At 31.6% G+C, this 27,142-nt stretch overlaps 1 protein-coding gene across 3 annotated transcripts in view; it reads left to right on the top strand.

The window, feature by feature from the left end:
* Positions 1 to 27,142, top strand: part of filip1b (filamin A interacting protein 1b) — a 44,792-nt gene that overhangs the window by 3,619 nt on the left and 14,031 nt on the right. For all 3 annotated transcript variants that reach the window (XM_073816459.1, XM_073816458.1, XM_073816457.1), the window contains exons 2-4: positions 17,241 to 17,525; positions 19,325 to 19,498; positions 19,590 to 19,768. In XM_073816459.1, the coding sequence (XP_073672560.1) occupies positions 17,247 to 17,525; positions 19,325 to 19,498; positions 19,590 to 19,768 (632 nt within the window). In that variant the 5' untranslated portion in view covers positions 17,241 to 17,246. The remainder of the gene's footprint in view (positions 1 to 17,240; positions 17,526 to 19,324; positions 19,499 to 19,589; positions 19,769 to 27,142) is intronic.

Genomic DNA, 27,142 nt, shown 5'->3' with positions numbered 1-27,142 from the left:
TGTATTTAATCCCATTTTATTACCCAGTGTCTTTGCTGCTGACCAATTCAACCATACTAAAAAGCAAAACTTACTTTAGATGAACTAACATTTGTGCTTCATTTTTCTCATTGCTGAAGAGTGTTCAACTTCCTTTTCCTACAGTTCTACTGTACAGACGTGAATTTACTTTTCCTTCAGCCTTAAGCTTATTCATTTCGCTTTTTGGTGTAAACGGGTGTTTACAATTGCTAAAAATCTGACTTTTAAAATTTAAAACAAACTAGCAAGCCCTGCCCAGATTTAAAAAGTAACACAAAAGTAAAGCAAATGTAATGTAATGCATTACTTTTCATAAAAAGGAATTAAGTAACATAATTAGTTAGTTTTTTAGGGAGTAACACAATATTGTAATGCATTACTTTTTCAAAAGTAACGTTCCCCAACACTGTTTATGATGTTACAAATAAATGTTGTTTTTAATAAAAATAAAAAAAGTAAATGTAAAAGTAAAAAGGTTTTCAACACTCTAAAACAGTGGTTCTCTAACTTTTTATACCAAGTACCACCTCAGAAAATATTTGGCTCACCAAGTACCACCATAACGACCAACATTAAAATACAGTAGCGTAGTAGGCCTATTCAGCTACACCTCTGCACAGTTAAAAACGAGGCAGTTTTATTCCTAATAAGAAATATTTATTGTTGTGAGCCACAATTTAAGATTGTAAATACACAGTTTGAACATTAACACTGCACAGTGCTTACAAACAGGTAAATAAAAAGCTTAAATAATGATTAAATTAAAATTGTGTTGCAATAAGATATGGTTGTGTAGTTGTTTCAACCCAACTTTGGGTCAAATATGGATTAACCCAGCTTTTGGGTTAAAAATTAAATGTCAAAATTTTAACCCAACAGCTGGGTTAGTCTATATTTGACCCAAAGTTGGATTGAAACAACCCAGCATTTTTTTTTTAGAATAAATAAGGAATGTTTATTGAGCAACAGTCAGCATATTTGAATGATTTCTGAAGGATCATGTGACACTGAAGACTGAGTAATAATGATGTTATGATGCTGAAAATTCAGCTTTGCATCACATGAATAAATTACTTTTTAAAATATATTCAAATAGAAAACACTTATTTTAAATATTTAAAATTTTTCACAATATAACCGTTTTTGCCATATTTTCGATTAAATAAATGCAGTCTTGGTGAGCAGTAAAGACTTCATTTAAAAGCATTTAAAGAATCCCCAAACCTGAATAGTAGTGTAATCGTACCTTTTAGTAAGGGTAGTTGTAATATAGTAGTCACATGTTATGTTCATAGGCATTGGTTTTTAATGGCTTTGAGAATTAGTTTGCAAACAGTCCATTGTAAACTAGGGAAGTGTGTTTGCTGTTGCATATGAGCTGTGACATCGGGCATGCATAAAATGTTAAACTCTTCACCTGTTAGTACTCAAGGCTGTATAGCGTCAATCTTCACTCCTTCAGGAAGGGTGTGTGTCTCTAAAAATGACACAGTCGTGGGACGCAGAATTAACATTATATCATTACAGCCAAAGCAGGCTCTGTGGTGAGGTCATCTCTCTGCTGCAGCCCACACCTATTGTCAGAAAAAAATGTGGCGGCGAGCCAAAAGCATTACTGCAGACGCTGAGAGATCTGGTATCGCTCGTGGCTTTTGCTTTTTCTGCAAAACTCTTCCAAAGAAGAAATCTCTGGATATCTGTTTTTTTCCCTGATGGATTAGTTGTGACATATTACTAATTACTAATTTGATGTTTAGTGTATTCTTTAACCCGAAGTGATTTGAGTACACTTGGAGGAACAGTTCACCCAAAACTGAAAATATGTGGAGAAATGCAGCATTCCATCAACTACTCAGCAGTGGCTCCTCTGTAGTGAATGGGTGCCGTCAGAATAAGAGTCCGAACAGCTTATAAAAACAATCCACAATTAACCCACACCACTCAAATCCATCAGTTAATGTCTTGTAAAGCAAAAAGCTGCATGTTTGTCAAAAATAAATCCACAATTAAGACTTTTTGAACTCAAGTTTTATTGCTTTCTCCAGTGAAAAAGTCATCTAGTCTGAATCAGGAGAGAAATATGCACAGATCAGTCACTGTTTACAAGTGCAAACAGCCCAAAATGGTTATAAATAACTATGTTGGTGGATTTTGATGTGAGAGGACAATAGGACTTTTACACTGGAGGAAAGAATTATTATGAGTTATGGATTGATATTTTGGCCAGAAGTGATGGCTAGTGTTGTGTTTATCAGCTATTTGGGCTGTCATTCTGACGGCACCCATTGACTGCAGAGAATTCATTGGTGAGCTATTTCTTTAAATCTCTCCAATTCTATTTGTTTATTATTTTTCGAGCATAGTAGCTTATCACTACTAACCCAAAATTTTTTCAACCTCATCACAATAAATTTAGAATTACAGCCTGCAACTTCAACAGAATGTTATGTATTTCACAGCTCTCTGGAATACTCGATTCTGATTGGTCATCTGCTACATTCCATTACATTTACACATAATTGCATAAAAAACTGTGGCCTTGTTTAATTTGCTATAATCACTGACTGTATCTTACATGGACAGTGTGGGCTCTCTAATGTAAACTAGAGCAGCACAGAAGTGATACAAATGAGAAAATCTGGCAAATGACGGCACCCATTGACTGCAGAGAATTCATTGGTGAGCTATTTCTTTAAATCTCTCCAATTCTATTTGTTTATTATTTCTCGAGCATAGAAAAGCTATAGTATCATTATAAATACCGTTAGTTTGATACAAGACTTTAATCACTTTAACTTATTTCCTCAGTCCTCTGTTTTACTGTACGAGGGAAATTACATCATCTTCCTCCCATCAGAAAGGCATCTGTGGATCTGGTCATTCGTCCACTGTGACCGGCGATCGGAGCAGAACCATACGGCCATATGAAAACATGCTTATCAGTATCATTTGCTCATCAATCACAGGCATGCAAGACAAAGGAGATCGCTGTGATATAAATGACTCCCAAAGCGTGTATGAAGCTAACACTGAAGTCATTACAGATCGAGTGTTTCTCATTCTGGGTCAGCAGATGTCTTTCTGAAGGAGGTGATTTTGAAGGAGCCGTTTGTGCAATGGAAAGAATGTTCCAGATAGCAGAGCTATTCCTGAGAAAGGGCACGTCATATTGCATCACTGCCGCAGTCGTTGCTGACCGTGGGTCATTCTCAGTGCCCTCTGTTTCTGAACATTTCAGGGGTTTTGTTATTATGATGTTGACTTGTGCTATTGCACAAATTTGGGTTAGTGTTTACTTCCAAATCCCTATCCTGAGACCAAGATTTCTAACTCTAAACCCCTTGTTGAGAGTTCAAGAACAGCTTTTTTTTTTGCTGTCTGAACTGTCTGTACTTTTTGTGGTAGCAGACTGCACAACATACAAATAGTTCCATTGTTTCAAAAGCTTATTATCCATCCATTTAGCATTCTGTCATTCTATCCATTTATGTTCTTTTATTTTATCTATTCATCCATGCATCCATCCATTGTTTTATAGTTCCATTCCTCCATCCACTTATTGTTGTATCATTCTGTCTGATACAATCTATCTGTTTGTTCCATCTCCATCCATCCATTCATTTGTTTGTCCAGTTGTTTGTCCTTTCATTCTATTTATGACTTTATACTTTTTCCCACCTCAGGCCCCTCATTCCATCCGTCCATTCATCCATTCATCCATCCCGCCATCTATTCTTCATGTCTGTTGTTCTATCTACCATTCTATCATTCCATCTACATCCATCCATCCATTCATCCATTTAGCATTCTATCATTCTATCCATTTATTGTTCCATCATTTGTTGTTCTATCTATCATTCTGTTGTTCCATCTATCCATTCATCCATTTTTCTATCTGTCATTCTACCTTTTCATCTATCCATCAATTCATTGTCCTTTCATCTGTCAGTCTGTTCATCCACCCATCCATCCAGTCGTTCATCTATCCGTTCATCCCTCTGTTGTTTTATCATTAAATCCATTCATCTATCCATTTATTGTTCTGTATATCCTTTCCCTTTATTGTTCCATCTCCGTCTGTCCATCCATCCATTAATCCATCATTCTTTCCTTCTATCCATTAGTCCATTCATCCATTCACCATCCAATCGTTCATCCATCATTCATTGTTTCATCATTAAATCCATTCATCCATCCATCCATTGTTCTGTCTATCTTTCACTCTATTCATCCATCATTCATCCATTCATCCATTTATCTATCCATCCATTATCAGTTCATCCATTTAGCATTCTATCATTCTATCCATTTATTGTTCTATCCATCCATCCATCCATCCATCCATCTGTTTTTCTATTTGTCATTCTACCTTCCCATCCATGCATCAATCCATCATTCTTTCCATCTGTTGGTCCATCCATCCATCCATTGTTAAATCCATTCATCCAGTCTGAAAGGTTGTATGTAGTTTAGTCAGATGCATTTACATTGTGACTGTGCCCCAGATGCAATCAACAGGAACTGTCTCTGTAAAGGTGTGAACCAAATGGTCTATAACAAAGGAACAGCATTTCTCGGGAACTTCATGTAGATTGCAGGATCTCCAGCGGGAGGTCCTAACAGTGTCTATTGTTTGTAGCCATTTGTCTTTAGGTATAAAGCACTGTCTTACAGACAGAACTTTGGGAGAAGCTATGCAGAAGCTACGGAGAACTTAGGGTGAAGCTAGGACCCTTACACGGGTTAAGATGCTTGAAGACCGACAAGCTAACATCGCTGTTGGAGACCTGCTACACTGCTACCATCAATAAATTCTTCTCCTCACAAGAACTCTGGTCAATCTTACTTATTTTATGTATTAGAGAAATCTAATACATTGGCGAGCCACCCAAACCACTGCTAAGCCAAATACAGCAAAATCTAACAAGTCCGTTCATTCAGTCATTCATCTGTCAATTCATTTATCTGTCCATCCAGTCATTCATCTATCCGTTCATCCATCCATCCATTTATCTATCCATCCATCATCCATTCATCCTTTTAGCATTCTGTCATTCTATCCATTTATTGTTCCATCCATCTATCCATTGTATCTATTGTTTTATCTACCATTCTTTTGTTCTATCCATCCATCCATTTTTCTATCTGTCATTCTACCTTTCCACCCATCAATCCATAGTTTTTTCCCTCTATTTGTCAGTCTGTTCATCGATCTGTCCATCTAGACATTCATCTATGCATCCAGTCATTCATGGATCATCCATTCATCTATTCCATCCATCCATTCTATCTATTGTTCTATCTACCATTCTGTCTTATTCTGTCTTTCTATATCCATTTTTTTCATCTGTCATTCTACCTTTCTATTCATCCATCCATCAATCCATCGTTCTTTCCCTCTATCTGTCGTTTCATTCATTCATCTGTTCATCCAGTCATTCATCTATCCATCCATCCATCCATTTATCTATCCATCCATGAACTCTTCATCCTTGTAGCATTCTATAATTATATCCATTTTATTGTTCCATCCATCCATCCATTGTATCTATTGTTCTATTTACCATTCTGTCGTTCTATCCATCCGTTTTTCTATCTGTCATTCTACCTTTCCATCGATCAAGCCATTATTTTTTCCTGTTATTTTTTCATCCATCTGTCCATCCAGTCGTTCATCTATCTGTTCATCTATCCATCATTCTTTCTCTTTATCCATCAGTCCATTCATTCATCCATCCATCCATTTATCTATCATCCATCATCAATTCATCCATTTAGCATGCTATCATTCCATCTATTTATTGTTGTATCCATCCATCCATCTATTGTTAAATCACTTCATCCATCCATATATTGTTTTATCTATCTTTATAGATCTATATATATTGTATTCCATCTCTATCCATCCATCCATTCGTATGGACAATTATTTGTCCTTTCATTTTATTTATCACTTTCTACTTTTTTCCCACCTCAGGCTCCTCAGGGGTTCCCTTTAGACATCATTGGCTCACTACAGAGTGATACATTCCCCCCAGTGTGCAGATTAGTGGTCAAAAAATATGGGTTATTGATGGCCAATTCTAAATCTATTGCCCTAAGCTTTCCAAAGTACCACTACTTATCACTACTAACCCAAAGATTTTTCAGCCTCATCACAATAAATTTAGAATTACAGCCTGCAACTTCAACAGAATGTTATGTATTTGCACAGCTCTCTGGAATACTCAATTCTGATTGGTCATCTGCTACATTCCATTACATTTATACATAATTGCATAAAAGCAGTGGCCTTGTTTATTTTGCTATAATCACTGACCTGACTGTATCTTACATGGACAGTGTGGGCTCTCTAATGTAAATTAGAGCAGCACAGAAGTGATGCAAATGAGAAAATCTGGCAAATCTCAGTACAGTAGTACTGCGTGACTGTCATGAAGTACAGTATAAGAGTCCTGTTGAACTCTCACCTAAAACACACGCAAGTCCACGTTTTCATCGTGCCATTTTCAACTAGGCTGTAGTTTATGATTCCTATTTTTATATGCACTCTTCAACCTCTCTCTGTCCTCTCTCTCTCTCACTCTCTCCATCCCATGTAGGGTGACATCAGGTCACATTTATTAGATTAAGGCTGCCATCGCTCTACGGCTCATCATCCACATGCTTGCTGAATGACAGTTTGTGCTCTGAATTAATTGGAGCACTTGCTTACAATAGTCTAGTGTGTTTTCATTGGACCTCATAAACATTTGTCAGATGCTTTTTCTGCAACTTGCATTGCATTCAAGGTGCACATTTACATTTTTATCAGATTCAATAGCTGTTTGAATTTCATGCACTAAAGAATCATTCAATTAGAGTAGAAATGTGTGTTAAGATTTTGCATTTGATGTTGACTTTAAGTGCATTCAGGCATAAATAGCTGGTGTGCACTTGTGATGTGGGTATTTTTAGTGGCTCACGCTACAGGAAGGTACAGTAGGAAATAGCAGATGGTCAGAGCTTGTGCCCTCACAGGAAGTGTTTCGTCTGATGCATGAGTGTTTTAGGTAGTGTTGTATTTCTGATGAGAACATGACTGGAGCTGTATAGGGAAGATCACATGGTAAACATGTTACAGAGGAGAATGCTTTGGTGAAATTGCATTCTGCTACCCCTAGTGAAAATGTATATATATACTAAAATGTATTTAAAATACATTTAGTTCATGCTAAGTATACTACAAATGTATTTACATATTATGTACTTAATAAAAAATACCCTACAATTGTAATTGCAATTTTAGTACACTAAACTGGTATATTTAAAGTCTGCTAAATTGGAACAACTAGTTTTGTATTTAATACACTATGGTCCAACTAAAGATGTGCTTAAGTATATGTGATTGTGCTAAAGTGGAACTATTGCAAGTAAAATTTAGTTACACTTTAAATATTTTGCATTTAAAGGCCAATATTCTCATCAATAGATCTTCATCAATAGTGACATTAATACATATTTTAGGCTTAATATTAAGAAATGTACATTGTGTACAAGTAATACTCCAAATAAAGTTTAATTACGATTTTTAAAATCATTTTTATATCAGTAAGTCTCAAGACTATGTTAAAAGACTTGTACTTTTATACTTAGTATGAAATAAATGCATTTTTAATCTAAAATGGACAGAAATTTGACTGCAAGTAAAAATCCCACTTTTAACAAGAATTTAAGTCTAATTTTCTAATTATAATATCCATAATTATGTTGCATTCAATATTAAGACTTGCACTTGTTTTAAATGTTAAAAACCTGTCATATTTAAGATGCATTCCTTAAAATTACATCTTAACGTAAATGCATCTAGTTTTAAGGATCTTTAGACATTTTAAGTGGAAATCTAGTCAAAAAATATTGATTAAAATGAACGTAGCAGTGTAGAGCTATAAAATGAATGTCTCAGGAGCAATAAAAATACAGAAATGTGACGATTGGCATACAGCAAGTACAAGCATTTAAAAGTTTCCAGTTAAAATATTGTAATTACATTGCATACAATATTAAGACTTTAGAGAGTGTATCCTGCATTTGGCAGGTTTTTCCACTCGTTTTAAGTATAAAAATCTGGCCTGTTTTAAGATGCATTAGTCTTAATGCACACTCTTGTTTTAAGGATTGCTAGACATTTTAACTGGAAAACAAGTCTAAACGACTCATTAAAATTTAATTGTGCGATTAAATGAAACGTATTAGAAGCATTGGTAAAATCTCCTCTAATCTCTAGAGGAGACACAGCTCCAGTTTTTTTTATACGTTAAGAGAAGGACACTTCAGTTAATCCACTTTTGCTTTCAGTTTTTGCTCCCATTGAGAAACAACTGAGATATTTAAGACATTTATTTTTATTTAGGACATTCAGGACATTTTCAGAAAATAAAGCAAGATATATCCTTCATATTATAAATAAACGCATACATATGAGAGAGCAGGTACAGATCTGTGTGTCTGATGTGTTAAAATAATGACCGTATGATGAGCTTAATTTTGGCAATCTTATGATCAACACAAATGCAGCACGTCAGTTTGTGCCAGACGGATCGTCAATTTGAGAGTTTCTCTGCCCTTATTTAGTCACAGTGCTCCAGCCTTCACACGTTGCAGACAAACTCTGACGTTTTCCTCAAGAACTGGAGATGACTGTGTGTCTGTGTGGGTTCAGCTCAGTCTCTCTGTGTGGTGGAGGATCATGGGGGAGGAAATATTTACTCAACTGTTACCACCTGCCATTATGTCGTTTACCACTAGTTATCTGGTTGAGGTTGACGTTTGTAACCAAGGAGGTCTGAAATACCTGGAAAAAGTGAGTTAGCATTTCTGTTGTAATGGCAGTTCTACTGGTGCATGCCAGTTTTTGTTATACCTAACTGAAACTATGAAATAAATAAATAAATAATAATTAAAAAAATATCTGTCTATATATATATATATATATATATATATAGATAGATAGATAGATAGATAGATAGATAGATAGATATAGATATGTATAGATATAGATATTATTTTTATTTTTTCAAAATAAAACTGTTCCTAAATAATAAAGAATATTAAAAAATATTCCTAAATATTAAAGAAATGAGAAGTGAGTGTTGCCTTGGCATGTAACTGAAATAAGTTTAAATTTAGAATATTTAAATTACTAACTGAAATAAAAAATATTTTTAAATTAAAAAAAAATTGTAACTAAAAATTTTGTATCAAAAATATACGCTTATTCAGAATATTAATAAATATTAAAGTCTAAATAATATTAAACCATCTTTTTTTTGTAATGGATGATTATTATAGATAAATAGTAAATTATCTTTGGCATCTAACTAAAATAAGTTTGAAATAAGTCTGAAATAATTTAAAATGATAATTGAAATGAAAATCAAACTGAAATAAAAATAAAAACTATTCCTAAATATTAATATAAATAAATAAATAAACAAACAAAATCATTCCTGCATATTTCAGTGACAGTTCCACTAGTGAATGTCAGTGTTGTTAAAGTATTAAAAAACTATTTAAGTATTTTATTTTTATTTATTTATTTTGTTTGTTTATTTGTTAATTGTAATAGATGAATTGTTTAGATGAAATAAAAATGTTCCATTGGCTTCTAACTAAAGTAAGTTTAAGTTAAAATATTGAAATTGCTAAGAAAAAAATAAACTGAAATAACAATAAATTAAATGTTTTAATAAATAAATAAATCAAAATATTAAAAATACCTACTTTAAAATAAAGCATGAAAACATTAGATGAAAAACATAAAATAATGAAAAATGAGAAGTGTTGCCTTGGCATATAATTGAAATAAGATTAAATGAAAATATTTGAATTATTTACTGAAATAAAAATAAATAAAAATGACAAAATCATATAACTAAAAATTCAATCAAAAATAAATGCTTATTCAAAATATCAGTAAATAAAATTATCTAAATGATACTACCCTTTTTGTTTGTTTGTTTTTTTTGGGTGGGGTAATATATTATTTTTGCACATGAATAATTAATTTTATATAAAATGAAATTAGAAATGTTGCCTTGGAATTTAACTAGTTCCACTAGTGTATGTCAGTGTTGTTAAAGTACTAAACTATTAAAATATTTTGGTTAATCGTAATAAAATTGAAATAAAATGAAATATTAGATGAAAAATTTAAACTAAACAAAAAAATATGGCTTCTAACTGAAGTTTAAGGTAAAATATTAAAATTACTAATAAAAAAGCTGATATAAAAATAAAAAAAGATTTTTTTAATAAAATCTAATATAAAAATTGAAATATTTAAATTATTAACTGAAATAAAAGTAAAAACATCAAAATCATATAACTAAAAAAATAAATAAAAGTATACAAATAATACAAGTAGTATTTTCAAAGATAAATATTTAATAGAATTTATTTTTTCATCTTAATTTAGTGAAATATGCATGTACCCTATAATATGCATGCAAGGCATGAGCGGGTTTTTGTGATCCCAGATTAGCCGTACTGTTTTGCCAACAAAGAATGTTGAGTGTGTATCCGTGTGCATCAATCTCCAGCAGTATCCAATACTAAATATAAACCAAGTGCCACTGATGCTCACCCACCTCCACTGCAAATACCCCGAGAATCTGAGGAATTAATTATCACAGGAGCTGCAAGTAACCAGCTCTCATTCACGCCATTTGGCCATTTCAATTTCCCAGGAGGCATGTATGCAACAAAACCGATAGCTGTGAAGTTAAACATCCTTGATGGGATTGGTGGATGAAATATGAGTGTTTCTGGTGTCTCCTGTGCACAAGTGTGTCTCTTGCTATAAATACTGCTCAATTTCAGCAAGGAGCAGCTGCGCAAAGCGCCCGGGGAGCTCTTCAGGAGCGAGGTGCATATTCTCAGTGTAAATATAAGACAAACTCTCATTTATATCTCCCAGCTGCCTCCGTCTCCAATAATAACAGAGCTAAGGTCACCCCGAATCTCTCGGGCATAATCAAAGCTAAAAATAAAACCGTCTCAAGTTTGAGCGCTGAGGTTTGTGAAAAATTGCAATAGATCGAACTCTCATCTAAATGACTGTTTGGGACGGCATCGGTCTGTCAACAGCTTCTGTCTCTTTTTTGGGTTTCATCACAGAGGACATAATGAACGCTTGTGTGTATACAAGTGTTGTCATTGCTATTTTGGACAGCGATTGAATGTCATAACAGAAGCACAACAAATCAAAGTCACCATCCAAATGAAAACACTCCCATGGCCGCAACTGCGCAACACGCTTCTATTAATAACACAAATACTTTCTGCAACAATTCGTCTGCCAGGGTTTTCCCGTCTTTGGTTACTTACTGGTTTCATCAGAGTTGCTACAAACTTTGTCCAAAAGCCTGAGATTAACTTATTGATTATCAGTTTTAATATTCATCCGTCCATCCGTCTATCTATCCATCCATCCATTCGCCTGTCTGTCTATCTATCTATCTGTCTATCTATCTGTCTATCTATCTATCTATCTATCTATCTATCTATCTATCTATCTATCTATCTATCTGTCTGTCTGTCTGTCTGTCTGTCTGTCTGTCTGTCTGTCTGTCTGTCTGTCTGTCTGTCTGTCTGTCTGTCTGTCTGTCTACAACATATGTGCCATATTAATAACTTTATAATAATACACTTTATATTAACAAATTATAGAAAAATATATTACAGTATAGAATCATATTTCTCTTAATACTGTTAAAATCTGTACATATTAGATGTGAAATAATTTTATATATTAGAAATAATAAATATATATATATATATTAGGGGTGGGCATAGATTAATTTTTTTAATCTAGATTAATCTAGATTAAATTTTGGAATTAATCTAGATTAATCTAGATTAAAATGGCTAATTTGAATTCTGCTGAAGGCATTCAGAATATGTGTGCTACCCAAATAATGACTTAAAGTCTTTGAGAATGGATCATAAAGCTCATAAAGCTGTTCTATGATAATTTGTTGATGAAAATAAATTATGTTCAATTAGATGTACTTGTGTTTACTAACTAACTAACAATGAAATTATTTTTTCTCCCTATTAGATTGTGGTTTTTTTAACGTCAACACCTACCCAGCCCATTACATGTTACACCGTACTTTTATTTTGACAGGTTGCCGTGAAGTTTCTGTGTCATACAGTATGATATGATGCTAGTTTTCTCAAATGAAACGGTAAAAGTGACACTCACAGCAGTTTGGGAGATTGAGTTTATCTGTTCATGTGAGATGAAAATGCCAAAAATTACCGGGAGCGTCACGTGTGTTTCAGTATGCGTGTAGTAAAAGCTCGTCTCCGCAATGCATACATACAGCTAGGCAAACGGAACATATCGGATTCATATTAAAACGGTCTTTTTGCATTTCAGTTTTCACAGACACTAGTCCATATCGCGATTTGAATTAAGTGACTGACCAACATTTGATTTATGAATCCAAAAAACGACCAATTTACGTGGCATTTCGCTATAGTAGATTCGGTTTTTATGAATGGAGGACGACGCGATCCCGTCTGTGTTTTGGCGGAGGAGACTTAAACGCGCGACCATATTCTACAGTCTTCGGTATACATCCGCGTTAAACTATCAAGGTGAAAGTCATCATAGCTTGCGTAGTTTAGACCCAGCTCCCAACCCAAATTTGAGAATAGATTAACGGCGATATTTTTTTTATCGCGCGATAAGAGTTTCACGTTAACGCAGCACGTTAAGGCCGATAACGGCCCACCACTAATATATATATATATATATATATATATATATATATCAGTGGCGATTTCTTTAAGACTGCAAGGGAAGCTCAGCTTCCCCTATAATGTCACAAAATTAATGGTCAAATTACGTACTATTGTATTAACATTTTATTGACTAAAAATGCGTTAGAAAACGTTCATCTCAAAGACGAATTCGTTCAGAATCAGTTAGATATAGCAGGTCGGCTGACTTGATTTTCTTCTCATACATTCCCGTAGCGTCACCGTGCATTTCCCCATTGAAGCCCAGCGTCCATTGACTTCAATGGGGCTGCTTTGAACGTTTTTTTTCAGTGCTTTGAAACTAGACGGTCATTGGATAAACGCTGCGATTATGTCCCGCCCACGGACGCTCAGCGTCTCTGGGGGTGAATGAGGAGTGGGCTGGCCTGGACGCTGAGCTTCTGCGTGATGATTGGAGGGTCTGTCGAAAGATTGCGTCTCCTTTTGACTGACAGCGATTTTGTCCTATAAGGAATCGCTGAAGCTATTCGTTCGCGCTCTCTGTGCTCAGTCCCATCGTGGATTTCTCAAGTTCAGTCGAAATAAAAACTGCTGCAACCTATTTCTTTATATTTGCTTGGCGAAATTGCTTGATTTTCATCATACATTTCACACAATTATACACCACATTCCTTGTTTCACTTTTACAGAGTTTAATATTTTTTTTAGATCATTCATTCATATGAAACTGCACACGAAAAGTCACTGGAAAAGACGCCTAGTTGGTACGACAGGGTCACAGACCATTTTCTTGAAAAGGAACGTAGGGCAGAATTTACTTTTAAATAAATAGACAATTTTATGATGTAGACCGAAAATGAGCTTCCCCTATTTGACAGACCAGTAGCCGCCACTGATATATATATATATATATATATATATATATATATATATATATATATATATAACAAATAGTATACATACAAATTATAAATAAAAACAGTATAAAATTTATAGTTTAAGTATACATAAAATTGGAATTATTTATTTTAAAATAAGCTTTATTATATATATTTTAAATATATATATTTATAATTAATAATAATATTTCACATGTAGATGTTTTGACGATATCAGATATACACAACACATCAAACACAAAATATCTTTTTTCATAAACATGTATATACTGTAAAATGTTATGATAGATACATAGATAAATAGATAGATATTTCATATTTAATAGTTATATATTTATTTAATTATAGATATCATTTTATTTGATCAAAAATACAGAAAAAAATAAATATTATTGCGATGTAAAATAATGGTTTTCTATTTTAATATATAATAAAGTCTAATTTATTCCTGTGATATAATGCTGAATTTTCAGCATCATTACTCCAGTCTTCAGTGTCACATAATCCTTCAGAAATCATTCTAATATGCTGATTTAATATCAATGTTGGAAACAGTTGTGCTGCTTAATATTTTTTTTTGGAAACTGTGATACTTTTTCAGGATTCTTTGATGAATAAAAAGAACAGCAATCATTTAAAATAAAAATATTTTCTAACAATATACACTACCAATCAAAAATTAGGGGTCAGTAAATTTGTATTCTTACTTTTATTCAGCAACGATATGTTAAATTGATAAAAAGTGATAGCAAAGACTTATATTCTTAGAAAAGATTTATATTTTAAATAAATGCTGTTCCTTTTAAGTTTTTATTCATCAAAAGTATCACAGGTTGCCAAAAAATGTTTGTCAGCACAACTGTTACCAACACTGATCATTCTCATTCTAATAATAAATATTAGAATGATTTCTATAGGATCATGTGACACTTAAGACTGGCTGATGAAAATTCAGTGCATCACAGGAATAAATCATAGTTTATTAAATCAGAAACCATTATTTTATATTGTAATAACAATTCGCAATATAACAGTTATTTTCTGTATTTTTGATTAAATAAATGCACCCTTGATGAGCTTTCAAAAACATTACTGGTTTTACTGTTCTCAAACTTTTGAACAGCAGTGTATAGTGTTAAATAGTTCCAGAATCATAAGTTCAAATAAGTATCTTTGGATAAAAAGAGCTAAATGAATTACTCTAGTATGAAAAAGCTTCATTCCTATTAGATTAGTTCTCATAATGTTGCTCAAATCCTCAAATGTGGGGGCTTGATGATCTAATTCACCATAGTGAACTGAACATCTTGTTTTAATAATAAGTTTCATTAAATGCTCTGATCTTCTGCAGTTTCACAGCCCTTTCATCCAGACACAGTTCTGATGAGAACGCCGATGGTGAGCGATGTGTGGGATTGGAGCAGAGATCTCTCTGAGATACTCTTGAGGGCAGTGCTGGATCTGAGCGTGAGCCAGACCAGATAGGTTGGGTGTGAGATCATACGGGAGGCAGCGTGTACGCACTTTATCAAAAATCCTGATGTCATAGTTGAGCTCAGCACTCATTACATCCCCCTCTCGCTCTCTCTCTCTCTCTCAGGGAAATCCCCCTCTTAAATCCGCACATGGGAACATGAGACACGAGGCTGTTGCAGATTAGCTACAAGGGCAAACTACATATTAAAATATCAAGAGTTGGCTCAGAGCATGAGACTGCGGACATTTGATATGAGAGTCTTGTAGAAAAACATACACCGTAAAAAAGTTGTAAAATTACTATAAAACTGACAAATTGCAGAGTTTTTTTTTAGGTCATACACCATTGCAACCATGCATAGCGAAAAATATTATTTTCATCCTCAATATTTTTCTTTTTTTCAGTCACATTCAGTTCAATTCTTAAATCAAGATACATCCAGTTCACCAAAAAATGAAAATTTGCTAAACATTTACTCATCCTTAGCCCATCCACGATGTAGATGAGTTTGTTTCTTCATCAGATTTGGAGCAATGTAGCATTGCATCACTTGCTCACCAATGGATCCTCTGCAGTGAATGGGTGCCGTCAGAATGAGAGTCCAAACAGCTGATAAAAACACCACAATAATCCACAAGTAATCCACACCACTCCAGTCCATCATTTAGCATCTTGTGAAGCCAAAAGCTGTGTGTTTGTAAGATGTTTTTAACTTTAAACCATTGCTTCCGGCTAAAACAGAAGTTCATAATCCAAAGATTTGCCTCATCTGAATCAGGATAGAAATGTGCACAGATCAAGCACTGTTTAATAGTAAAAACAGTTCAAAACGGCTCTAAACAAATATGTTGGTGGATTTGGATGTGAGAGACAACAGGATATGGACTTTTTCCACTGGATTTTTGGATTATGGCAGTGGTTTAAAGTTAAAATGTTTTATTGATTGATTTGTTCATCACAAACATTCAGCTTTTGGCTTCACAAGACGCTAAATGATGGACTGGAGGATTACTTGTGGATTATTGCAATGTTTTTATTAGCTATTTAGACTCTCATTCTGACGGTACCCATTCACTACAGACGATCCATTGGTGAGCAAGTGATGGAATGCTACATTTCTACTAATCTAATGAAGAAACACACTAATCTACATCTTAGATTTGCTAATGGGGTCATATAGATCAACTTAATTCAAAGATAAACCTATTTTTATTATCATATTGTCAGATATGATTATAAAACACTTCATTTTGATGCATTTTTTTTTTTCAGAAAAACTGAAAAAAAGTCCTTTGTCATTTTGCTTCTTAATGTATCTTGTTTGAGGAATGTTTAGATATTTGTAACCCTGGACCACAAAACCTGTCATAAGGGTCCATTTTTTGAAATTGACACATCTGAAAGCTGAATAAATACGCTTTTCATTTATGTATGGTTTGTTAGGATACGACAATATTTTGCAGAGATACAGCTATTTAAAAATCTGGAATCTGAGTGTGCAAAAAAATCTAAATATTGAGAAAATGGCCTTTAAAGTTGTCCAAATGACGTTCTTGGCAATGCAAATTACTAACCAAAAATGTTTTGAAAAAAGTTTTGATATATTTATAGTACACTGTAAAAAGTTTTCACCAGATTCAACTTAAAAAGCTAAGCTTAATATTTTAAGTTAAATCAGCTTAAAACTACAAGTCATTTTAACTTATTACACTAAAAATGAGTTGATTTAACTTAAAATTTTAAGGCAGCTGCTAAACTTAAGTTTTTAAGTTGAAACTTTTTACAGTGTAGGGCATTTCAGAATCCCTGCATGGAACATGATCTTTACTTAATATCCTCATGATTTTTGGCATAAAAGAAAAATAATAATTTTGACCCATGCAATGTATTTTTGGCTATTGCTACAAATATACCCGTGCTACTTAAGACTGGTTTTGTGGCCCAGGGTCACATTTGTACTAGACGATAACACAAAAATACAGAGGAAGAACAGTTTGCAGTGTGCTGAAAGTTATTAGATGTTTAATTTTTCTAACTGTGCTAGATTTTGATGATGTTGTTTGCACTTGCAGGTGAAGATGAGGTCCAGGACCAGTGATATGGAGGGGCCAGAGAACAGACCACTGAAGCCGCTCACTAAAATCCACAGCATTGAGAAAGAGGGAAGCAAACAGGAGCTGATGAAGAAGAAAACTAAAGCTCAGGAGGAAAAAGAGAGCAGTGAGGAGAAGGCTGTTTCTGGGACTTTGAAAAAGCCTCAGAAGCCTCTTGAGACGCAGCAGAGGAGAGCCGGACTGATGGAGCTCTCCAAAGAAGAGCTCATCCGTCTGCTGGGGGTCATGGAGGGAGAAGTTCAGGTGAGGTTTGCACTGCATGATACCATTTATTGAAAAAAATGATGTAGGACTTCATTTGAAACCACTTTTGCTCAGAATTTGCTTAAAACTTTTGAATAATTAGAAAGACAAAGTAGAAATACTTAAACTATAATCTTTGAAAAACATCACTGTCATTCAAAAAAGAATTACATAAGATGACAAAAGTATTATGAAGCTTTATATACTTTATATACTGATTCCATATTAATATATTATGATTTTGCAATACAATGATTTTGCAATGAAAACCTTGTCAGGGTCATAGCAAATACAGTATGATGTGATTGTGTACTGCACATTTTGGCGATTGAAATACACTACCATTCACAAGAACAAGTTTGCGGTTATTTCTATTTTTTATAAACTACTTTTTAGCAAGGATGCATTAGATTCAATTCACATCAAATGTGAAATTCATAACATTTATGCTGCAAAAGATTTCTGTTTTAAATAAATGCTGTTCTTGTGAACTTTTTATTGCACAAAAATATGAAGCAACAGAACTGCTTTCATCAGATATTAATCAGAAATATTTCTCAAGCAGCAAATCAACATATTAGAATGATTTCTGAAGGATCTTGTGACACTAAAGACTGGAGTAATGATGCTGAAAATTCAGCTTTGCATCACAGAAATAAATTACATTTTGAAATGTATTCACATAGAAAACGGTTCTTTTAAATTGTAATAATATTTGACATTGCATTTTTAATCAAACAAAAAAAGCAGCCTTGGTGAGCATAAGACACTTCTTTTAAAATTATGAAAACATTTTAGCAACTTTTGAATGGTAATGTAATTTGGATATTCTGTGCATACAGTAAATTTGCATAATGCACACAGTATGTACAATATAGTGCATAAATTGCAAAAGAAGTATGATAGTATGATTTTTTTTTTTTCACACAGCCAATGTCATATGGTTATTAGTGTTCAATTTTATGGAAGCGAATAGCGCCCCCTGCTGGTGCACAGTGAGATTTTGACAGTTTGCACCATGACTCGTGATACAAAAACTTTGTAAAATGATTACATTTAAATAAAACAGATTGACAATCCATTCAATGACAGATGCTTAGGGAAGTTTTTTGAAAAGTAGTTTTCAACACTAAAAAATATTTTTCAAAAGATGTCAATAAAACAAAAATTTGTGGATTATGTTAATAGTTCATAACTATTTATGTTATGTTAATTAAGTTAATTAAGTTAATACTTTTTCAGCATTTCTACTTTAAAATGTCATGTTTAAATCGAAGTTTCTTTGTAATCGTTTGTGAAATTTACTAGCAATGTTTTTACATGTAGTATATGTTGTTAAAACAAGATACTGTGGTATGCAATTGTTCTTTTTTGTGTGCCACGTATTTACCAAAGTAATCATATGCTGTGGTATTTGAATATATGACCCTGGACACTGAGATTTATACATCAGCTTTCCATCAACGTATGGTTTGTTAGGATAGGACAATATCTGGCTGAGATGCAACTATTTGAAAATCTAGAGTCTGAGGGTCCAAATCAAAATAAGTTGTCTGAAAATGTTCTTAGGAAATTTAGAAAATATTTTCATGGAACATGATTTTTAATTAATATCCTAATGATTTTTGGCATAAAAGAAAAATGTATAATTTTGACCCATACAGTGTATTTTTGGCAATTGCTACAATATACCCGTGCCCCCTAAGACTGGTTTTGTGCTCCAGGGTCACATATGATAAACATTCAGTACCATGGTATGCTTTATATCAAAGTGCTAATGCAGTGATTGTATCCTTTAGGCCCGTGAGGATATTATCCACATGCTGCAGTCTGAAAGAACACGACCCGAGGTTCTGGAGGCTCATTACGGATCTGCGCTTCCAGTCAAACCTCTTCAAGCTCTGCAGAGAGACAGTCTGATGACCAGCAACGACTTGATTAGAGACGATGTTTATGAGATCCCTATGATCGAGGTGCCTTGTTCATCTCTAAACTGTTTAAACAAACATATTGTTGTGCCAGTGCAAGCAGTTTATGATGCTGATAATCCTTGTGTCTCTAAAGCTGGACCGTTTGGAGGAGAAGCACCGTGAGACGTACAGGCGTATGTTAGAGCAGCTGCTCCTAGCTGAGAAATGCCACCGACGCACCGTCACCGAACTGGACAGTGAAAAGCGCAAACACGTTGACTTCATGAACAAAAGCGATGATTTCACCAACCTGCTGGAGCAGGAGAGAGAAAGGTGAGGAGATGAGCTTTACACAGCATCCCATACATGATTCAAAGATGTTAAAAAGAGATTTTTAAATGAAATTTTCTTATGGAATGATTGTGTAGTTTTTATTAATATTTTTAGTTTTTATTATTATTATTGAAATATTACATTTTGAGTAATTTTGTAGTGCAATTTTTGTTTTGTTTTTTAAAGTTTTTTTATTATTTGATTTTTAGTTTTTTAATGCATATAATCTGAAATGTTTTTTTAAACCAGTTCATGTCTGAAGTCTGAAATGGTTAAATTACACAGTAACAAGATAAAAAACTATAATAGTTTTTTTTTGGTGAAATTTTCTAGCAATTTTCTACAAAATTGTTTTTACACCAAACATTTTGTAGTATATATTCTTAAAACAAGATACTATGGTATGCCATAGTTTTTTGTTGTTGTTGTTTTTATTTATTTATACATATTTAGTCATTTTGTAATGCAATTTTTGTTAGTTTTTTTAAGGTCTGTATTTTTTATTATTTAATTTTTAGTTTTTTTTAATACGTGAGAAATGTTTATTTTAAACCATTTTTTTTTAAAGTAACAAGACATGTTTTTTATGAATTTAGTTTTAATTAAAGATAGTAACCCTGCTCTGAACCTCTAAAAGGTAGTTTTCAACACTATTTTTTCTCAAAAGTTGTCAATAAAACAATAGAAATTTTTGGAGTATGTTTTATATTTAAATACTATTACAGCATTTCTACAGCATTTCTACTTTAAAATGTTGATACATGAGAAATGTGAAATGTTATTTTAAACCACTTCATGTTTATTTTAAAGTAACAAGACATATTTTTTTGGATTTAGTTTAAATTAAAGATAATAACCCTGAAAGTCTGAAGTCTGAAATGGTTAAATTACACAGTACCAAGATTAAAAACTATAACAGAGATATAACAGAGAACGTAACAGTTTTCATCATAACGCATGATACAAAACCTCAAAAATTATTCTTTTCTTGTAAATAGTTAGATTAAATTAAACAGATTGACAATCCATTCAGCAAATGACAAAATGCTTAGGTTTTAGTTTTTTAAAGGTAGTTTCAGCACTATTTTTTTTTTCAAAAGTTGTCAATAAAACAATAAAGATTATGTTTTATATTAAAATACTATTTCAGCATTTCTGCTTTAAAATGTCATGTTGCTTGCAGTTTCTATGTAATTGTTTGTGAAATTTACTAGCGATTTCTAAGAAATTTGTTTGAAAATTTGTTGAAAATTGTTTTTACACCAAAAATGTTGTAGTATATATTCTTAAAACAAGATACTATGGTATGCCATAGTTCATTTATTTATTCATTTATTTTTACATTTTTAGTAATTTTGTAGTGCAATTTTTAAAAGGTCTATATTTTTATTATTTATTTTTTTGTTTTGTTTTTTGTTGTTGTTGTTGTTGTTGTTGTTGTTGTTTTGTTATTTTAAACCAGTTTATGTTTATTTTAAAGTAACAAGAATTTTTTTTATAGATTTAGTTTTAATTAAAGATAATAACCCTGCTCTGAAATGGTTAAATTACACAGCAACAAGATTAAAAACTATAACAGATAACGTTAACAGTTTAACAGTTTGTAAAAAATTTGTAGTATATATTCTTAAAACAAGATAATATGGTATGCCACAGTTCATTTTATTTTATTTGTTTACATTTTAGTAATTTTGTAGTGCAATTTTTGTTAGTTTTTTTTTTAAGGTCTATAATTTTTATTATTGGATTTTTAGGGTTTTTTTAATACATGAGAAATGTTATTTTAAACCAGTTTGTTTTTTTAAGTAACAAGACATGTTTTTTTTATGGATTTAGTTTTAATTAAAGATAGTAACCCTGCTCTGAAATTAAAAGGTAGATTTCAACACTATTTTTTCTCAAAAGTTGTCAATAAAACAATAGAGATTATTGGAGTATGTTTTATATTTAAATACTATTACAGCATTTCTACTTTAAAATGTCATGTTGCTTGCAGTTTCTTTGTAATTGTTTGTGAAATTTACTAGAAATTTTTAAGAAATGTGTTTGAAAATTGTTTTTACACCAAACTTTTGCAGTATATATTCCTAAAACAAGATACTGTGGTATGCCATAGTTCATATTTTTAAAAACGTTTTTAGTAATTTTGTAGTGCAATATTTGTTTAAATGTAATGTAATGTAGTTTTTTAATACATGAGAAATGTGAAATGTTATTTTAAACCACTGAAGTCTGAAGAAAATTTGTTGAAAAAAATTTTTTACACCAAAAATTTGTAGTATATATTCTTAAAACAAGATACTATGGTATGCCATAGTTTTTTTTTTGTTTGTTTGTTTTTTTTTTGTTTTTTTATATACATATTTAGTAATTTTGTAATGCAATTTTTGTTAGTTTTTTTAAGGTCTGTATTTTTTATTATTTAATTTTTAGTTTTTTTTAATACATGAGAAATGTTTATTTTAAACCAGTTTTTTTTTAAGTAACAAGACATGTTTTTTATGAATTTAGTTTTAATTAAAGATAGTAACCCTGCTCTGAAATTAAAAGGTAGATTTCAACACTATTTTTTCTCAAAAGTTGTCAATAAAACAATAGAGATTATTGGAGTATGTTTTATATTTGAATACTATTACAGCATTTCTACTTTAAAATGTCATGTTGCTTGCAGTTTCTTTGTAATTGTTTGTGAAATTTACTAGAAATTTTTAAGAAATGTGTTTGAAAATTGTTTTTACACAAAACTTTTGCAGTATATATTCCTAAAACAAGATACTGCGTTACGCCATAGTTCATATTTTTAAAAACGTTTTTAGTAATTTTGTAGTGCAATATTTGTTTAAATGTAATGTAATGTAGTTTTTTAATACATGAGAAATGTGAAATGTTATTTTAAACCACTGAAGTCTGAAGAAAATTTGTTGAAAAAAAATTTTTACACCAAAAATTTGTAGTATATATTCTTAAAACAAGATAATATGGTATGCCATAGTTTTTTTGTTGTTGTTGTTGTTGTTGTTGTTGTTTTTTATTTATACATATTTAGTAATTTGTAATGCAATTTTTGTTAGTTTTTTTAAGGTCTATATTTTTTATTATTTAATTTTTAGTTTTTTTTAATACATGAGAAATGTTTATTTTAAACCAGTTTTTTTTAAGTAACAAGACATGTTTTTTATGAATTTAGTTTTAATTAAAGATAGTAACCCTGCTCTGAAATTAAAAGGTAGTTTTCAACACTATTTTTTCTCAAAAGTTGTCAATAAAACAATAGAGATTATTGGAGTATGTTTTATATTTGAATACTATTACAGCATTTCTACTTTAAAATGTCATGTTGCTTGCAGTTTCTTTGTAATTGTTTGTGAAATTTACTAGCAATTTCTAAGAAATTTGTTTAAAAATAGTTTTTACACCAAAACTTTTGCAGTATATATTCCTAAAACAAGATACTGTGGTACGCCATAGTTCATATTTTTAAAAACGTTTTTAATAATTTTGTAGTTCAATTTTTGTTTGAATGTAATGTAATGTAGTTTTTTAATACATGAGAAATGTGAAATGTTATTTTAAACCACTGAAGTCTGAAGAAAATTTGTTGAAAAAAAATTTTTACACCAAAAATTTGTAGTATATATTCTTAAAACAAGATACTATGGTATGCCATAGTTTTTTTTTTGTTTTGTTTTTTTTTAGGTTTTTTTTTTTTTATATATATACATATTTAGTAATTTTGTAATGCAATTTTTGTTAGTTTTTTTTAAGGTCTATATTTTTTATTATTTAATTTTTAGTTTTTTTTTAATACATGAGAAATGTTTATTTTAAACCAGTTTTTTTTAAGTAACAAGACATGTTTTTTATTAATTTAGTTTTAATTAAAGATAGTAACCCTGCTCTGAAATTAAAAGGTAGATTTCAACACTATTTTTTCTCAAAAGTTGTCAATAAAACAGAGATTATTGGAGTATGTTTTATATTTAAATACTATTACAGCATTTCTACTTTAAAATGTCATGTTGCTTGCAGTTTCTTTGTAATTGTTTGTGAAATTTACTAGCAATTTCTAAGAAATTTGTTTAAAAATTGTTTTTACACCAAAACTTTTGCAGTATATATTCCTAAAACAAGATACTGCGGTACGCCATAGTTCATATTTTTAAAAACGTTTTTTGGTAATTTTGTAGTGCAATATTTGTTTTAATGTAATGTAATGTAGTTTTTTAATACATGAGAAAGAAATGAGAAAATGAGAAAATTTGTTAAAAAAATTTTTTACACCAAAAATTTGTAGTATATATTCTTAAAACAAGATAATATGGTATGCCATAGTTCTTTTTATTTTATTCGTTTACATTTTAGTAATTTTGTAGTGCAATTTTTGTTTGTTATTTTTTTTAAGGTCTATATTTTTATTATTTAGTTTTTAGTTTTTTAATACATGAGAAATGTTATTTTAAACCAGTTTATTTTTTTTTTAATTTAAAGTAACAAGACATGTTTTTAAAGATTTAGTTTTAATTAAAAATAATAACCCTGCTCTGAAATTAAAAGGTAGTTTTCAAAAGTTGTCACAAAAATTTGTTGAAAATTTAAAATATTAAGATAATATGGTATGCCATAGTTCATTTTTTTTTTTTTTTTTTTTTTACATTTTAATAATTTTGTAGTGCAATTTTTGTTAGTTTTTTTTAAGGTCTATATTTTTTATTATTTAATTTTTAGTTGTTAATGTTATTTTAAACCAGTTTTTTCTTTTAACAAGACATGTTTTTTTGGATTTAGTTAACCTTTTTTAATAACCCTGCTCTGAAATGGTTAAATTACACAGTAACAAGATTAACTATAACTATAAACTATAACAGAAATAATTATTTTTATTTTATTTTAATCATCATGTTTTTGAACAGATTGCTAAATAATTTAGCAATTGACAAATACTTCGTTTTCTACACAATTTGTTTTCTTCTAAAGTTAGATAAAACAAATATTACTGAAGTATGTCAGATTTTGTACTTCAAAATTGAATGTTAATTAAATGTGTTACTTTCAGTTCTTTGTTGAGAAATTTACAAGCAATTTCCGAGTGAAAATTGCCTCTTTTTTTGCAAACACTTCTCACAATAGCTTAATTTTAAAGTGCCTACAACCACGTGGCGTCAAAGCTGTGAATTGCACATGATTGTTTAGGTCCCACAGGCTGTCCTAAATCACACAAAGGGCCTTGGAGCGACAGATGATGGGGTGACAGCATCAGAGAGGCCTGTTGTTAGCGTGTTGTTCTTCTGAGAACGTGAAACAGGCACATTGAGGCCCTGTAGAGCTCCAGTCATTACACCAGCTTTATCTGAGCTATATATGGACATGAATAGACTCAAATCAACATTAATCACAACATGGGGAGCTCTGGGGGTCAGTAGCTTTTCTGGAAGCTCAGTGTGTTGTCATATTAAAGGGATCAGAGCAGATACTTAAATAAATGTGTATGAAGAAAAAGGAATAATATGACATATTATTAGGAACACTTCTCCAAAAAAAATGTTATTAGAGATGGAAAAAAAAATTATTTTTGGGGGGTCATTTTTTAATGTCCTGTTTTGTTCTGAAATATGTTACTGTACTAAATTAAATGACACACACACACACACACACACACACACACACACACACACACACACACACACACACACACACACACACAAAGGTATTGATTAAGGATATGTTTTTTGTAGTGTAGACTTCTATTATTAAAATGTGCATATGAATTGCATACACCACTGATCAAATGTTTGAGGTTGGTTGGAAAAAAAGATTTTTTCATATTCAAAAAAAAAAAAAGACACCACTAGTAAATGCTCACCAAGGCTGCATTTATTTGATATCTGAAAAAAAAAAAAAAAACAGTAAATATTATTATGATTTAAAATAATTTTTATCTAAATATATCCAAAAGTGTAATTTATTCCTGTGATGCAAAGCTGAATTTTCAGCATCACTACTCCAGTCTTCAGTGTCACATGATCCTTCAGAAATTATTCTAATTTGCTGATTTGCTGCTCCAGAAACATTTCTAATTATTATTGTTAAAAACGGTTTCAGTTTAATGTTAAAGCTTCATATACTTTAGACATCTTTTGTAAAATTAAAATATATTGGTCAACTTTAAACAACCTAACGCATCCTTGCTGAATAAAAGCATTCGTTTAAAAATATCATAAAAATTGTACTGACCCCAAGCTTTTCAACAGTCTTGTATTTTCTCCATTTAATATTATGAAAAGCTCTCATATGCTACATATATATTATTTATTAAACAATATATTTATCTTTAGAAAAATCAGGTGACTCATAACTGCAAAATCCAAACAGTTCCTGACAGAGACAATGAGCTCTTTCATATTTTGATAAGACCCCTATAGCGGTCAACCACAGTCACGGTCCCCTTACTTCCCGTTTACCACCCTGAACTTGAGTAGTGAACAATATTTAGCTCAAAACTACTTCATAAAAATGTTTTAAGCTGATTTAACCAAAATATGATGAAACATTTTAAATTAGCATTTTTGAAAAATATGCATTTGCACATGCATTTTTGAAAAACTGTAAAAAATAGTGTAAATTTAGATTGAATCTTTTGCTTTTCATTTTAATTGTATCGCATTTCTAAAATAGAGCTCATTTGTGTAATGCACCATCAAAAAAAGTCATGGAAAATGTATAAAAACACAATTTGTAGTTTGTTACGGTGGCACTTTTCATTCGCACTCCTTCCTTCCACTTATCACGCTCATCTCCAGCCCGTGTGTTTGCACATTCCTCCCTAATTCTCTCATTTCAGAGATTCATAGCAGGTGAGGTCACGCCTGCGCCGCGCCACCTGGGACCCAACGCGGGCCGATGGCGGGGAATCCCGCCAGGAATATAAATCTTCTGTGTGTTGAGCTTCTAGAAGCATCCGCAATGCCATTTCTCCTCAAATTACCCCTCTCGCTTTCACGTGACATTTACACTTGCTGTTTTTCCTCTTGAAGTCTCACATTCAAGAAAGACTGTAATGTGATGAGGACAACTAGGTTTGTTCTTTGATTGACATATAGGTCAGAGAAAGACCCAAGTGTGTTGTGTTTCATGAAGTCAACCTGGAACCAAAAATACATATGCATTTTCCTTTATTGTAAACTGACTGAAGCTTTTTGGAACCTGTGATACTTTTATTCCTTGATGTATAAAAGATAAAAGGAACTGTGTTTATTTAAAATAGAAATCTTTTCTCTCAGTATAAGTCTTCATATTATCACTTTGTATCAATTTAACACATCCTTGCTGAATAAAAGTATTAATTTCTTTAAAAAAAAAAAAAAACGAAAAAACAAT

The sequence above is a fragment of the Garra rufa genome, chromosome 13 (assembly GCF_049309525.1).
Source record: "Garra rufa chromosome 13, GarRuf1.0, whole genome shotgun sequence".
Lineage (NCBI taxonomy): Eukaryota > Metazoa > Chordata > Actinopteri > Cypriniformes > Cyprinidae > Garra > Garra rufa.
Note: the sequence above shows the minus strand (reverse complement) of the source record. Positions and strands in the feature narration are given on the sequence as shown.